Source organism: Pseudochaenichthys georgianus, chromosome 21 (genome assembly GCF_902827115.2).
Source record: "Pseudochaenichthys georgianus chromosome 21, fPseGeo1.2, whole genome shotgun sequence".
NCBI classification, from domain to species: Eukaryota; Metazoa; Chordata; class Actinopteri; order Perciformes; family Channichthyidae; genus Pseudochaenichthys; species Pseudochaenichthys georgianus.
The window spans coordinates 38,825,737-38,841,296 of NC_047523.1; the positions used below are offsets into that span (position 1 = coordinate 38,825,737).

The following is a 15,560-nucleotide window of genomic DNA, read 5'->3' on the forward strand; positions in this document are numbered from 1 at the left end:
TACTGTTTTTCTCAGACGCGGAGGGATACTGACTTGTTGTGAAAAGTAACTTACAATTCTACCCGTGGTATACGCTCAGTATATGTCTTTATGTCTTTATTAGAATCCCCATTAGCACTAGCATGAGCATTGGCTATTCTTCCTGGGGTCCTCACACACTCAAAACATACATAAACATACAACAACATTAAAACAAAACAGCTCATAATTTCATGCAATTTACAGCGAAATGAAGTGAAAACTAAAATGGTCATCCAAGTATCGCCATCCTAAGGCCAAACAAAAGTAAATACAAATAAGTGTACATAATAACATATGCATACATAGCCACAGGCACAGTTCAAATGTACTTTGTAATACTTAAATATTTTTTTAGCAACCTTTTTAAATCTACTTGAGAACTGTTTTCTGTCCCATATCTGATTTAGATTTGGGTAATTCAAACCGTCCTTCTATTGTATGTCGTGTTTGATAGTTGTGCATATTGCGCTATAAACCTTTGTGATAATATATCTGGTGAGTGAGTCCCTGTAATATTTCTGACAACATGTAATAAAATATAAGTTGACCTCTGTCTGGCAGTTAACCGTTTCAGTGTCTCCAGCATCTCAGTGACTCTGCAGTGCACATCGTGCGGCCTTATGTTGTGCTACTTGTAGTTTGTTTAAATCCTTTTCAGCAGCACTCGACCATATAACCAAACGACAATCAAGCTGCGATGAACCAAAGCATCCAAAACGTGTCTACTGACATCCATAGGCAAATATTTTACAATTCTTTTTACAAGTGACACACCCCTTCCCATTTACATACAACATTATCAATGTGTTTAGACCAAGATAATTTATGATCCAGGGTTATACCTAGCAATTTTGTCTCCTTGACCTGTTCAATTTCAATATGGTTTAAATGTAGTTGCAATTTTGGTTCACCTTTTAACTGATGATTTGATCCTATTTTTTTTTATTTACTTTTTTTATTTAACCAGATAAAAGCATTGAGATAGAACCTCATTTGCAATGCTGACCTGGCCAAGAAGGCAGCAACGTTACACATAACACATAACACAAAATATAAAATGCAGAGAACATAACTAAGAAAACAAAAGACAAAAAAGCAGTCTCTACATTGAGCACATAGGACAGTAAGAAAGGCACTACTTATTACTGCAAGAGCAGCTGGTGGAAAGGACTTCAGACGACTTCAATCTAAAACATGCTATTGAGACAAGTGCCCTCAGCTTGAGGCGTGATTGAAGGTCGTTCCAAGACCAAGGACCATAATAAAAAAGACTCCTTTCTCCAGCCTCAGTCCGCACGGCATGAACCTGGACCCGCATCCAGGCACTGGATCTGAGGCTGTGAGAGTCACACACTGGGGGAAATCTGGCACATATGTACAGTGGAAGCTTTCCTAAAATGGCTTTATACATTAATACAAACCAATGCTGTATCCTACGCATAGACAGTGAGGACCATCCAGTTAGGCTGTACACTTTGCAATGATGAGTCCTATAGGGTGCATCTGATATATAACGCCGTGCAGCATGGTAGAGTGGGACAAGTTGGGCCAAACAGTGGGACAGGCGAATCTATAGATGGTATCGCCGTAGTCCAGCTGGGACAGGAATAAGCCAGAGACCAACCTTTTACGGGATGAAGTTGAAAAACAACATTTAAGTCTGTAAAGGAAGCCAAGAGTGAATTTCAATTTCTTAGTTAGAACTTCAACATGGTGTTTGAAGTTCAGATTACTGTCCAACCAAAAGCCCAGATATGTGTAGGTATCGACAAACTCAACAGAGACGCCATCAAGGGTGTCAATGGAGAGGCAAGAGGACGCTGACTTGGGAGCAAAAAGCATTGCTTTGGTTTTCTTACTGTTCAAAAGCAGTTTGGAATCAAGAGGTGCATGCTGCAGCGTGATAAAATCTGATTTAAAATTGGAAACGGCCATATCCAGAGAAGGAGCATATGAGTATACAATAGTGTCATCAGCATACATATGTAGGGAGAAAATTGCATCTGATTACAAATATTGTTTACATATAATAAAAAGAGCAAAGGCCCCAAAATAGAGCCCTGTGGAACTCCCTTCTTCAAGGTGACGGGGTCAGAGACAGTACTACCCAACCTGACGCATTGAGTACGGTCGGTTAGATAACTCTGAAACCAGCAAATGGCATTATGACCGAAACGAGACATCAACATAACATTAGACATCATGTGGTGATCTACAGTGTCAAATGCTTTGGCCAGGTCAATACACAATGCAACACAAACAGATTTTTTATCCAAAGCAGCCTTAATGTCGTCTAAGACTTTCAGACCGGCAGTCACTGTGCTTTGATCTGAATCCAGATTGCATAGGGTTAAGGATGTTGTGTGAATTTAAAAAAAGTTTTTAGCTGAGTAGAAACTAGGGACTCAAGAATCTTTGATAACGCAGACAGATTTGAGATAGGACGATAGTTATTTAACTCAGTGGGATCACCAGCTTTCAAGAGGGGCGATACCAGAGCTTTCTTCCACACAGCTGGCAGTGTGTGAGTGGACAGGGAGAGATTACAAATATCAGTTACCTGTTGTGCTATAATCTGAGCTGCAATTTTTAAAAAGAACTGGTCGAAGCCGTCAGGCCCGGCAGACTTTTTAGGATCAATTGATTGCAAACCCTGTAAGACTTCAGAGACCGAGAAATAAGCTAAATCAAAAACAGGGGAGTTCATCTCTTGACTAGGGCTGAGTACGACCATTTAGAGAGTCCTGACTTTGCTCATCAAACATGTGACCAGCCTTTTTGAGGTGAGCATTGAAAGCATTAGCCATACCATCTGAATCTGAAATAAAAGAATCACTGACCTTCAGCTTCTGTGGGAAACTAGAAACCTTCTTGTTCTGAAGTGATTTAATTGTTTTCCAGAACTTAGAATGGTCGTTAAAACAATCAGTGGTTAAGCTCAGATAGTAATCAGCTTTAGCTTTTTTAATAAGGGCTGAACATTTATTTCTGAGGACACGAAAAAGAAGCCAGTCATCACTAGTGTTAGACTTTCTAGCTAAGGACCATTGCTTATTCCGATCATGAATCAGATCCGATGGTTCTCTAGTAAACCATGGAGTGTTCCTATTCTTGACTCTGAATTTTCTAAGTGGGGCATGTCTATTAATAATCGATAAAAAGTGATCAATAACAAATTGGACGGCAACATCGACAGATGGAATTAACGCTATGAAGTGCCATTTAACCTCCGCCAGATCGTGTAGGAAAGCCTGCTCAGAGAAGTGTTTGAAGCAGCGCCTGAGCACGATAAGGCCCTTGGCTTTGAGCGACTTAGTGCTCCTAACGCAAGCAATAGTGCAATGGTCGCTGACATCATCAGGAAGAACACCAACAGACACGTACTTATGAGCTGCATCTGTTAGAATGACATCTATAAGGGTATCGTTATTGGGTTTGGCTGGGTTTATTCTAGTGGGACTATTAATGTAATCACGGCTAAGAACCAATCAGATTGCTTGATTTGACTTGTCAGTTTTATAAATATATATATATTATATATATTTATATACTGTATATGTACATATATATAAAACCCTTTACAAAGGTCTGTTCCGTGTTATTCCCCAAAGGGACATTATAATACCTCGGTCCTCGGTCTCAAAGGTGTTATACGCCCTAGGCAACTGTGCACAGCTGACGTTGAACACAACACATGGAGAAATAATGTTTCCTACAATATTTTGCAAGACCAAGAAGTAATATCAGAACACAATAATATTGGTGATTTTAAAACGTGCATCAAACCATCTGTTTGTCTGTTTGGATATAAACAGGCGTTTTGCATTCATGCAGAATCTTGTTTGTGAATTTTAAGCAGCCTTGCTCTTTAAACTGTATCCATGTTTGATGCAAAGCGATGTCACGTGATCCGAACCAGCCTGCCAGATCGAACAATCGGTTTGCCGCTCTGCAGGAACTCGTCACATTTGCACCCACGCAGCTTCAGTAATATAATGCAGAATCTGTCCTTTGCCTCACACACACGTACAGTGAGCACACACACAGGTATGTAAACACAGAGAATCTGTTGTGCATCCACAGAGCGGCTCAGGCAGGCTGTACACACACATTATCTCTTACCTACAACACTCAAACATGCATACACACAATTAGATCCGCCACATGGCCTTTAGCTGCAGGGAGAGGAGCTGCAGAGCATTATGATGAGCTTCTCTTCAGTGATGGTGAGTGGCACAGCGGGCGGAACACACTTCACCTGCATGCCTGGTGTCATCAATTCACTTTGCTTTGGTCTACAAGCTGTTTCTGTTACATAACACACATTACATGGTGACTAAGGGTGTCATGCATAATGCTGAAAACGATAACAAAGGATCAGCCCGATTTCATATGATTTGAGTTTTTTAAATACAATTTTTAATACCGAATGCGATCGGTTTAATGTCATTCCACTGATGAGGACTACTTTCCTACTTTCAATTTACTCATTTAATTTGAATTAAAACACGAAAATACCGGATTAATAATCTTATTTAATCTCATTTTCTTTCTATTCTCACACCAGTCTTCCGTCCACAAGGTTACATTATCTCCATACACTCGTGTTGTGACTTCAAACTAATTCAAGTGCACACTAAGCAAAGTTAAAGATAATTATTTTTCAATAGATAAAAATATCATTATTCAGAACTCCTTTGGCCAATCTGACAACGAGACCTTTGTGATACGTGACGCTCCAAAACATTGGCAAGGGGGCGGGACACCTCTAAGCGGTTCACCAATCACAACAGAGCCGGCCAGCTAACCAATCAGAGCAGACTGGGCTCTGGTTTCAGACAGAGGGTGAAAAGAGGTGCTGCAGCACAAGCAGGATGAGAAAGCATGGAGACATGTCCCAGGAGAGACACTACATAATAATATGACTAAATGTCGTTTAATTTAGAACGTGATTACCCTTGATAAAACGTTGAACTCTCCTCTCCTTATTGGTCGGATAGCAGCGCAGCAGCTGTGTGTTCAGCAGGTTTGTCTCTTCCCTTTTCCTGCTTCATTTTGTAAATCTTATTCGCTCATAAAAAGCCTCACGGGCCCTGAGGCTCATTCCATTACGGCTGTTAACAGGCCATTTCTGCTGTGTGTGTGGGGTGTGTGTGTGTTTGTTTGTGTTGTGTGTGTGTGTGTGTGTTTGCCGGGGGTGTTTGTGGGGTGTGTGTGCATTTGTTGGGATTGTGTGTGTGTGTGTTTGCGGGGTGTGTGCCTGTGTGTGTGTGTGTGTGTCTGTGTGTGTGTTTGTGTTTGCGGGGTGTGTTTGCGTTGTGTGTGTGTGTTTGCATTTGCGGGTTGTGTGTCTGTTTGCGATATGTGTGTGTGTGTGTGTGTGTGTGTGTGTGTGTGTGTGTGTCTGTTTGTGATGTATGTGTGTGTGTGTGTGTGTGTGTGTGGGTCTGTTTGTGATGTGTGTGTGTGTTTGCGGTGTGTGTGTGTGTGTGTGTGGGTCTGTTTGCGGTGTGTGTGTGTGTGTGTGTGTGTGTTGTGTGTGTGTGTGTGTGTGTGGGTTTCGTTGTGTGTGTGTGTGTGTGTGTGTTGTGTGTGTTGTTTGTGTGTCGTGTTGACTGTGGTGTGTGTGTGTGTGTGTGTGTGTGTGTGTGTGTGTGTGTGTGTGTGTCTGTTTACGGTGTGTGTGTGTGTGTGTGTGTGTGTGTGGGTCTGTTTGCGATGTGTGTGTGTACATCTTAATCTTTTCTTGTTGTGGGGTTACGGCAGTGCAGACTGAGGGTTTACTCCTCTCTCTCCCGTCGGTGCTGCTGCGAGTATTGTGTGACCTCACGGTGCGATGGTCCCGGTGGAGAAGCCACGGCAGCACGGGAGGTTTTTTCTGTGTCATCGTTTCTGCAAACTCGCCTGAAAGGAGAAAGCTCCCAAAACTCCAGCGTGATGATCCACGGGGAGCTTTTCCTTTGTGGTGTGTTTATGTTTCAAAGTACAACTTGGAACAAGGAACACCGAAGTTGTTGTTGTTGTTGTTGTTGTTGTTGTTGTTATTCAGTTACAGAAAACCCATGGGATTTAAAAGTATTTTCCATTTGTATTTCAACGTTGACCTTAGTTATTCAAATCAAAATAGTTGACATTCACAAATGCCTTCAACAGATAACACGCTGACTGTTGTGAATTATTCTTATATACAAATCATTGTAAACACGTCACCTCGTTCCGCCCTAAGAACAAGGCAGAACAACGTATAGTAGAATATTCACAAAGGTCTGTTCTCTCCAATTCCCCACATCGACGTCATCATTAAAGCGAACCTGTTTGGTGAGAAAACAGCTCCAATAGAAACTGTCCAGAGTCACAAAGACGCTGTTTCTTAAAGAGAGGCTGCTTTGAGTTTAAATGCTTCTCCGATCACTTCGGGTGTAATCAGAAACCACGAATACAAAACAACTTTATGTCTGCACATAAAACCCAAAGCACCTGCGTGACAAGAAAACAAAAAGGTAAGCAGGGAAAAGTGACGAGAAGAAGTTCGACTGATCCTTTTACGCCTTTACAGAGAAGTGAAACGATGTTAGACCCGCCTCCATGTGTTGGGTTCTGGTCTCATTTGGATTTAGAAGTTGAAGCTCTCGCTCTGCATCCAGCAACGAGTCGTGTTTACAAAGGATGACGGTAACATCTCGTTCAAACGATTGTTCTGCTTCACGTGAAGGACCACGACTCAGTCCCTGTGTGCAGGGCAAGAGACGCAGCACGGACATCCAGCTGAACAGACATCGAGCCATGGACTTACCATCAGGCGGATTTATTAGATACCATTTTGTATTTCCTCTCTCCCTCCTCCTCCTCCTCCTCCTCCTCCTCCTCCTCCTGAATTTAACTTCTGTTAGACAGCCATATGCCGTACATGTTTGCACACATTCACAGTAAATATGTATTCAGTATGATAGCTGTCTAACAGAAGTTAAATCTATTTCTCACTTATTCCCACAATGTACTTAACCCCAAATAAAAGAACCCAATAAAAAGAGTTGTTAAATAATATAAAGTCACGTTGTAATCACAATAACTCATCTCTCTCGAGTTTTATTTCTCAGCTTTGCCAAAAGCCACTGTGTCAAGTGTCCTTCTTGGGTTGCCGTCCGGAGTACAGATCGGGCAGGGGGACGGATCGGGTAGTGACAGCCATCTCTGCTGCTCACTGCTGTAGCATGTAGCTACTGACCATGCTACAGATGTTAGTGCAAAATCTACAGCTCCTCTACCACAACCATCAGAGACAAGTGGACATGGAGAACTACATGAACTACATGTTGCTAAATCCACCGCAGAGAATAAACAGAAGGGCAACCATGCTCGGGGGGGGGGGGTCTTCATCGCTGCTTTTGGTGTATTTTGTGGCAGAAGTACAGCGCCACTTACAGGCCCGACATATGTACTAAAGCGTTTCCAGTGGTCTCGTGTGAACGGACACGTCAAATGAGCCGAATGCGTCTGAATGGAAGCCTTTTTGATAAGGAATTCGGTCCGTTTGCGCTCCCGTGTAAATGGGGCCTAAAAAGAAGTGTATAAAACCTGTGAGATTCTGTTATGCTTTAGACAGACACACAGACTCTTGGCGGACTTGACGCAAGTATTCTGGCTCTCATACTGTTGCACAACAATATAATAATTCCTTCAATCAGCAGTGTGTCTGTGGTTCTATGTTGTTATATCTTTGGTTATGTCTTGAGTGTCCAAGGCAGGGGTTTCCAAACTACGGCCCGGGGGCCAAATGCGGCCCACGGACCATTTTGAATCGGCCCTCAGCTAATTAAAAAAAGTATAATGTAATACGGCCCACTGATGAAACGTGTGCTTGTCTTATATTGTACTTCTTAAATATGTATGTACACGTATATCACACAGTAGTATTCATGTGTTAACAAGACCACTTTTCAAATAAATTCAGTCAATTCAAGTTGGAAACACCTTCTCGCAAATCTTAGTTGATAAGTAAAAAACCCAATAACTTATTTACTTAACAAGCTTGAAATACACCCTTCATATTTCCCCTTATTATAATCAATCTGAGGCTTCTGATTTAAGGGATGAGCTGCCAACAAAATAAATGAAACCCTATCGAGAGCTGTGATGTAGGCTGTTTAAGGCATCAAGCATAATTTACCTACATTTGATTAATTCTGCTAACTTATAACTGAACTTATGAGGCAATATACCGGAGTGGCCAGCCGATCATATATTTTTCTGTGTCTGGCCCTCGGTGAAAAAGTTTACGACAATCCTGACCTAGAAGACAAGTGTTGCAAATATTCCTGTTTCCCTAGAGTCATACGTAATAATCCTTCCTCCCCTCAGAGCCTCACTTCATCTCGGCCTACGACATCGGCCTCTTCACCTTCTTCTTCCTGCGGGAGAACGCCGTGGAGCACGACTGTGGCAAGACGGTGTATTCTCGAGTGGCGCGAGTCTGTAAGAACGACATTGGCGGGCGGTTCCTCCTGGAGGACACGTGGACCACCTTCATGAAGGCCCGGCTCAACTGCTCGCGCTCGGGGGAAATCCCTTTCTACTACAACGAGCTGCAGAGCACCTTCTACCTGCCGGAGCAAGACCTCATCTACGGCATCTTCACCACCAACGTGTGAGTACATTTATCTATTTTATTGTATTTACTTGCACTATTTATCTGTTTTATTGTGTTGCACTGTTGGAGGAGCCTGTGACCTAAGATTTTCATTGTCATAACTACACTGTAGCTACTGTATGCACAAATGAGAATAAATGCCTTGAATCTGAATCATTTACACATGAGGTTTCTGATGTGTATACAGTATAATACAGTATAATGCAATTCTCATGTATCTAGTCGTACTCAACGCTCCAACACATTGTACGTGATAGGCTAAGGGGCGGGACATCTCTAAGCGGTTGACCAATCACAACAGAGCTGGCCAGCTAACCAATCAGAGCAGACTGGGCTCTGGTTTCAGACAGAGGGTGAAAAGAGGTGCTGCAGCACAGGCAGTATGAGAGAAATAAAGAGCTTTTTGAACATTAAAGCATGGAGACATGTAGAGACACTACGTACTGATATACACCTGAACATCATCAGGAGAGGACTCTTTAAAGTAGAGACACTACATACTGATATACACCTGAACATCAGCAGGAGAGGACTCTTTAAAGTAGAGACACTACATACTGATATACACCTGAACATCAGCAGGAGAGGACTCTTTAAAGTAGAGACACTACATACTGATATACACCTGAACATCAGCAGGAGAGGACTCTTTAAAGTAGAGACACTACATACTGATATACACCTGAACATCAGCAGGAGAGGACTCTTTAAAGTAGAGACACTACATACTGATATGCACCTGAACATCAGCAGGAGAGGACTCTTTAAAGTAGAGACACTACATACTGATATACACCTGAACATCAGCAGGAGAGGACTCTTTAAAGTAGAGACACTACATACTGATATACACCTGAACATCAGCAGGAGAGGACTCTTTAAAGTAGATACACTACATACTGATATACACCTGAACATCAGCAGGAGAGGACTCTTTAAAGTAGAGACTACGTACTGATATACACCTGAACATCAGCAGGAGAGGACTCTTTAAAGTAGAGACACTACATACTGATATACACCTGAACATCAGCAGGAGAGGACTCTTTAAAGTAGAGACACTACATACTGATATACACCTGAACATCAGCAGGAGAGGACTCTTTAAAGTAGATACACTACATACTGATATACACCTGAACACCAGGAGGAGAGGACTCTTTAAAGTAGAGACACTACATACTGATATACACCTGAACATCAGCAGGAGAGGACTCTTTAAAGTAGAGACACTACATACTGATATACACCTGAACATCAGCAGGAGAGGACTCTTTAAAGTAGAGATTATCAGTTGAACGTGAAGGCATGTGTGTAGCAAACAGTGACTAATTGATATGCAGATGGTTAATTTACAGGTGAAATATTCCTTTTAACGTCCGCACAGAGATGGTAGAACGTATTGTAGTGTTTCCTTATCCATGCATGATACTTCAAAACTCCCCTCATGTTGAACAGAAAGGACAGAACAAGCTGCAGCTGTGCTAAAGAGCCCTTCAAAGCCAGTAAGTGACTCTGAAATACCAAAACACTCCAACTTCTTTTCGTTTAGCCCTCACTTTTGTTTGCAACTCCAACATCTCCCCACCTGTACAGCGAGGCGGTGTGCAGAGCCTCCTGCTGCTGCTAATGATCAGTGTGCAGCTCTGGATCTACACACTCCTCACACACACACACACACACACTCTGCTGGGTGATTGCTCCAGGTGGGAGTGTTGCACACATTATTCCAGAGTAAACACTGAGAGCCGACGTGTGGAGATCAGAACTCTGTCTGGACTTTCTAACTTCAGTTGAAAGTGGAATTGCAGCATTTGATCTAAGACTGGAAAACGCAGTGTGTTGAGTCTGTCCAACACTATAATCTGTTGGTGTTCTCAGATTTTGAATCTATTTAAGACTTCCCCTATTGATATTTAAACATACACGATAAGTTGCCGCACTGCCTTTATTAGCTCACGGCGTGCTGGAGTAGATCCTGGAGTTGACAACGGGAATAGAGCTTTGTGTATCATGAGGTTTGTCTAAAGAATTCTCGTTCAGTTTCTTTCTTGTTTTCTCACTATTACAGTATATTATCTCTCGCTAAGGCTGCAGGCTGTTCAACGCAAAGTAAGAAGTCGTAGTGTGGTTCTGGGCGTTAGGGGAAGGCCACGAGGGAAAAGAACAGGCAGCTAAGAAAGTCATTACCTTCAGCACATTATGGCCTGAGAAGAGCGCCATGATAATAACTTTACTTCACTGCCAGTTTAGTGTGTGTGTGTGTGTGTGTGTGTGTGTGTGTGTGTGTGTGTGTGTGTGTGTGTGTGTGTGTGTGTGTGTGTGTGTGTGTGTGTGTGTGTGTGTGTGTGTGTGTGTGTGTGTGTGTGTGTGTGTGTGTGTGTGTGTGTGTGTGTGTGTGTGTGTGTGTGTGTGTGTGTGTGTGTGTGTGTGTGTGTGTGTGTGTGTGTGTATTGTTGGTGTTCAGATGTATTGTTGTGTCAGGGGAACTCCTGCCTCTCACCTTCTGCTCCCTCACCTGTTATCAGCTGTTCTCCGACACATGGCTGCTCTCCCTCAGCCCGCAGCCATCTTTAGCAGCACTTAGAGAGAAAGGGGGGAGAGTGAGGAATGCTGAAGTGACAACAGAACAGAAAACCCACAGTGAGAGTGGGAGAGAGGGAGAGAAAGATGAGAGGAGGTAATGAGAAAAATCTGTGAGCTCCCAGCTTTTGTCCGAGGTCCTTTGTCTCCTCCTTCCTCTCCTCGTTGGTGCTGGATATGTTAATGTAATCACCACAAACACTGTCTCCATCTGTCTGGCCTAAATGGAACAGCCTCGCCGCTGCTCTCAGGAGTTTGGGGATGTTAAACAGAGCAGGAGGTGCACAGTATTTATCCTCGCAATGTGGGACAGGTCTAAATACTGCAGTCACCTCCGCTGCATGTGTCCTGCGATGCTCTTTAAACCACCACAATGGACTCCTAAATATTGTGTTCATTCATCTATTTGGCTCGGAGGGTTACTTTAAAAATCTATTCTGTTTCAATAACTAGTTACGTGTTAACCTAATCTGAGTATTGCAAGATAATAGTAACTGATTGCTTTGTTAGTTTGGGATACTTTAAAGTGGACCTATCATGCTATATTGGAAACATATATTGTAGGGCCATACCTATACAAAACATCTGTGTGAAGTTTTTTTTTCAAAATACCAAACAGTTCCCCCGTTGTAGCCGTGCCTCGTACTGCTCAAACCCCTCTTTTGAAGCCCTGCTAGAGAAACGCAGATCTTGGGTCCTTAGCTTAAAAAGAAAAAAAAGAGGAGGCGGAGCTAATGCCTGATCAGAATTCTACCGGAGATAAAGTTAAAATCGGCTGTGATAAAACGCCATCCATTATTTCTGAAACAGTATGGAGCTCAAATGCTTTTCCTCTTGCGGGTTTATCACAATGTGAGTTCCTTTTTACTTCCTGCTTTTTAAACACACGTGCTCTCCAGCACAGGTTAGCTCTGAGTGTTAGCGAGGCGTGCTAATGTGAACAAAGACGTCCAAAACACGTCAGGCATTGTTTCTGATAGCAGCTTTCTGTGGGTCACCACGGATGGACACGTCAGTTCGGATGGAATCTGTATCCGCTCGTTGTACACCCGTTTTTAAAAGATTAGGGTACGGAGGAAAAGAGAGAGGGTTTTATTTTCTGATGCTGGCGACACATGTTGATGTGTACAAGACATCACAAAGTGCATTTTGCATGATAGCTCCCCTTTAATGAATTTATCATGAAAAAAAGCAGGAAATGCCGTTTTCAGCCTCTCAAATATGGAGACTTACTTTGTCTCTCTGTTTCAATTCATATTAAAGTGTCTGAGTCTGGACTAAACCAATTTGAAAGACTTTGTGAAATTATGAAGAACTCTATCTTTTTAAATGTAACTCCAAGAACAATCAAAGCACTTCTCAAGCAACTAAGTATTGCACAAGAATAACGTTTTTAGTTGTTTTTTTAATTAAGCTGCAGCTAATCATTAAATTAGTTTTTCATGAAAAAAGGCAGAAAATGCTGTTTTCAGCCTCTCTGTTTCATATCACATTAAAGTCGCTATCATTGGGTTTTAAACTGACACAATGCAACATTTCGACACCACTCTTGAGTCCGAGAAACTTTGATGCACATGTACATATACAGAGACTGAGCTTTAATATGTATCCCCTGCTGGGTCAGAGATGGTATGGTTGGTATGTTGCTACTTTCACTCACTAAGCTCACACACACACACACACACACACACACACACACACACACACACACACACACACACACACACACACACACACACACACACACACACACACACACACACACACACACACACACACACACACACACACACTGTTTATTTTCCCTTAGGAGTTATTGGTTCCTTCAGCTGTTACTCCTCCATGATCCACTCACATGATGTTGTTCTGTGTTTAAGGTCGCTTCATTTAATTTATACACTGGAAAAAATGCTGCTCCAAAATCAAGTAAAAGAATAATGAAAACAAGATGTTATCGCTTGTAATAAGTAAAAACATCTGCCAATAGAGCAAGTGAACATTTGCTTGGTTAGATTTCTTGAAATAAGACGGGATATTTAGATAAAGGAGATCTTGTGATTATCTGTGAAAACTTATTTTGAATTATATCTTACCAGGTAGATGTTGTTACACGTTTTTTGCTGATGTCAGTATAATAATAAGAATTCGTTTTTTAATCAAGTAAGATGTATTTGTTAAAACAAGACGAACCATTCTTTACAAAAACCACAGCAGCTTAAAACACTTGTTTCATTTGAGATACAAAATAAGATGTTTTTAAGAGTCTTGAAGATGCGTTGTCTAAAAACAAGACCTTATATCTCACTGCATTGTTACCTCTTCAGTCATTAGGTCTTATATCGAGTGTGAAGACACATTCTGACGAGATGAGACGAATATACTTGGCAAGATTTTGAGTTGTTACAGTGTAGACCAGGGGTGTCAAACTCAAGGCCCGGGGGCCAAATCCGGCCCGCGACTTCATTTCATGTGGCCCCACAAGAGCTTGCAAAGAATATAATATGTTTATTATACGGTTAGATGACGATTTACAGAAGCACGTTGCCCATAAACTACATGTCCCAGAATGCATCTCAAATTAGACTTGTTTCTCAATGACTTTTTTTTTTAATGTAACTTTTTTTAAATGTCACTTCTGTTTTTTACTTTTTTTCCAGCTTTTCTTTTTAAATCATTTTGTGACATTCTCACTGAAGAGAATTGCAATTATTTGCCCCAGACTTCAGACGTAGTGAATTATGAAGTTATTACCCTATCAGATAATAATCCAATGCAGAGGCAATAATGTAATATAATACATTATTTTATATATTTATATATAAGTTACAACCGGCCATTTGAGTGCAGCCATAATGCTGATGTGGCCCGCGATTAAATTGAGTTTGACACCCCTGACCAAACAACCAATCGATTAGTCTAGAAAATGACCTGCAGATTAATTGAAAATGAAAATAATTGCTTGTTGCACCCTTAGTAAAGAAGACATAATCAAAAGGGTAAATACATAACTTACAGCACTTACTGAACCCCTTTATACCTGATAAACACCTATGTTTCACCCCTCCACTCTCCTCTTTGTGGTAGCAAAGTGAACCCTGACTGTTTTAATGCCTCTGCTTTTCCTCAGTGCTCCTCGGAGCTTCTGTGGAATAGTAAACTGATTTTGAAAGTAGACGAATGGCCAATAATCAATCCGCCAAAAGAAATAAAATTCAACAGATCAATCAGTGAAATAATGAGCCAGAGGAGGAAGTAATGCTGCTGTAATTTCTCCCAGACGCTGATGTAACCGAGAGGGTTTTTAGCAAATCCCTCAGAATAAAAGACACTTAAGACCTCTGAGCACGGCCCCCTCTTTTAATTAACTCCGGCCCTTATTGGCAGGGTCCTTCTGTCGTGGTCGCACTGAGTGGTCTAACATTTGCCAACATTTAATTGATTATTAGGCTCAAAAAAGTATAAGTGTTAGCCCTTGCAAAGCTCACTCAGTATCGTATGAACCCTTTCATGCTGTTCAACTTCAAACACACACTTATTTTACCTGATTTTAGGGCTGTCCCGAATGCCATTTTACCACACGTTTATTTCGGTTTATTCACGGAATTCATTTAGTTATTCTACAGTGTTGTTGTTTCATAGTTATTTGTTAATGTAACCCAATGTGTGTTCTTTGAAATTGAAAAGGATATCGCATTGTGTTCGTTACTTTCGTTTCAGTTGTATACGTGTTAAGTGTCATTTGGCTTGGCTTCCTATTTTGTATGGTCATGCTTTTATTTTGAAGGAGAGGTAGCGCTGTTGACAGGAAGTTGTTGTTGCAACGGAGAAAAAGTAATAACTACATTGTAAAGATGGAGAAAGTAACGTGTATGGTTAAGTGTTAGCACCCCCGAAGAGGCACAAGCTCTTACGTTGATATTGGAGTTTTCAATTAATTCAATTTGACGAAGAAAAAAAAACGAAAAAAACGAATATCCGAATAAGGAAATTGAAACTCGAATAGTACTCCTACGAACGAATATTCATATATTCGGATAATCGGGTCCAGCCCTATCTGATTTATTCACAGAACACAACTATTGACCCTGAAATCCCTCCAATAGAAAACATGCTACTGACTTCAAGAGGGATCAGACTCGGCACGGCAGATACATGATTTGCTGGGCGGTGAAGTGAAGCCACTTTCCTGAATATTTCTGATTGTACACGACGTCCTCTCTACCTGCCGACTTCAAATCTACCATGAAATACACTGCAGTCCCTCGGTGGAAAACCGAGCCTGATCTGAATACAGTTTGACAAATCTGCT

General features: G+C 41.6%; 1 protein-coding gene across 3 annotated transcripts in view; it reads left to right on the forward strand.

Annotated features, from left to right (window-relative positions):
* Positions 1 to 15,560, forward strand: part of sema5ba (sema domain, seven thrombospondin repeats (type 1 and type 1-like), transmembrane domain (TM) and short cytoplasmic domain, (semaphorin) 5Ba) — a 281,741-nt gene that overhangs the window by 190,835 nt on the left and 75,346 nt on the right. For all 3 annotated transcript variants that reach the window (XM_034110160.2, XM_034110161.2, XM_034110162.1), the window contains one exon: positions 8,380 to 8,665. In XM_034110160.2, the coding sequence (XP_033966051.1) occupies positions 8,380 to 8,665 (286 nt within the window). The remainder of the gene's footprint in view (positions 1 to 8,379; positions 8,666 to 15,560) is intronic.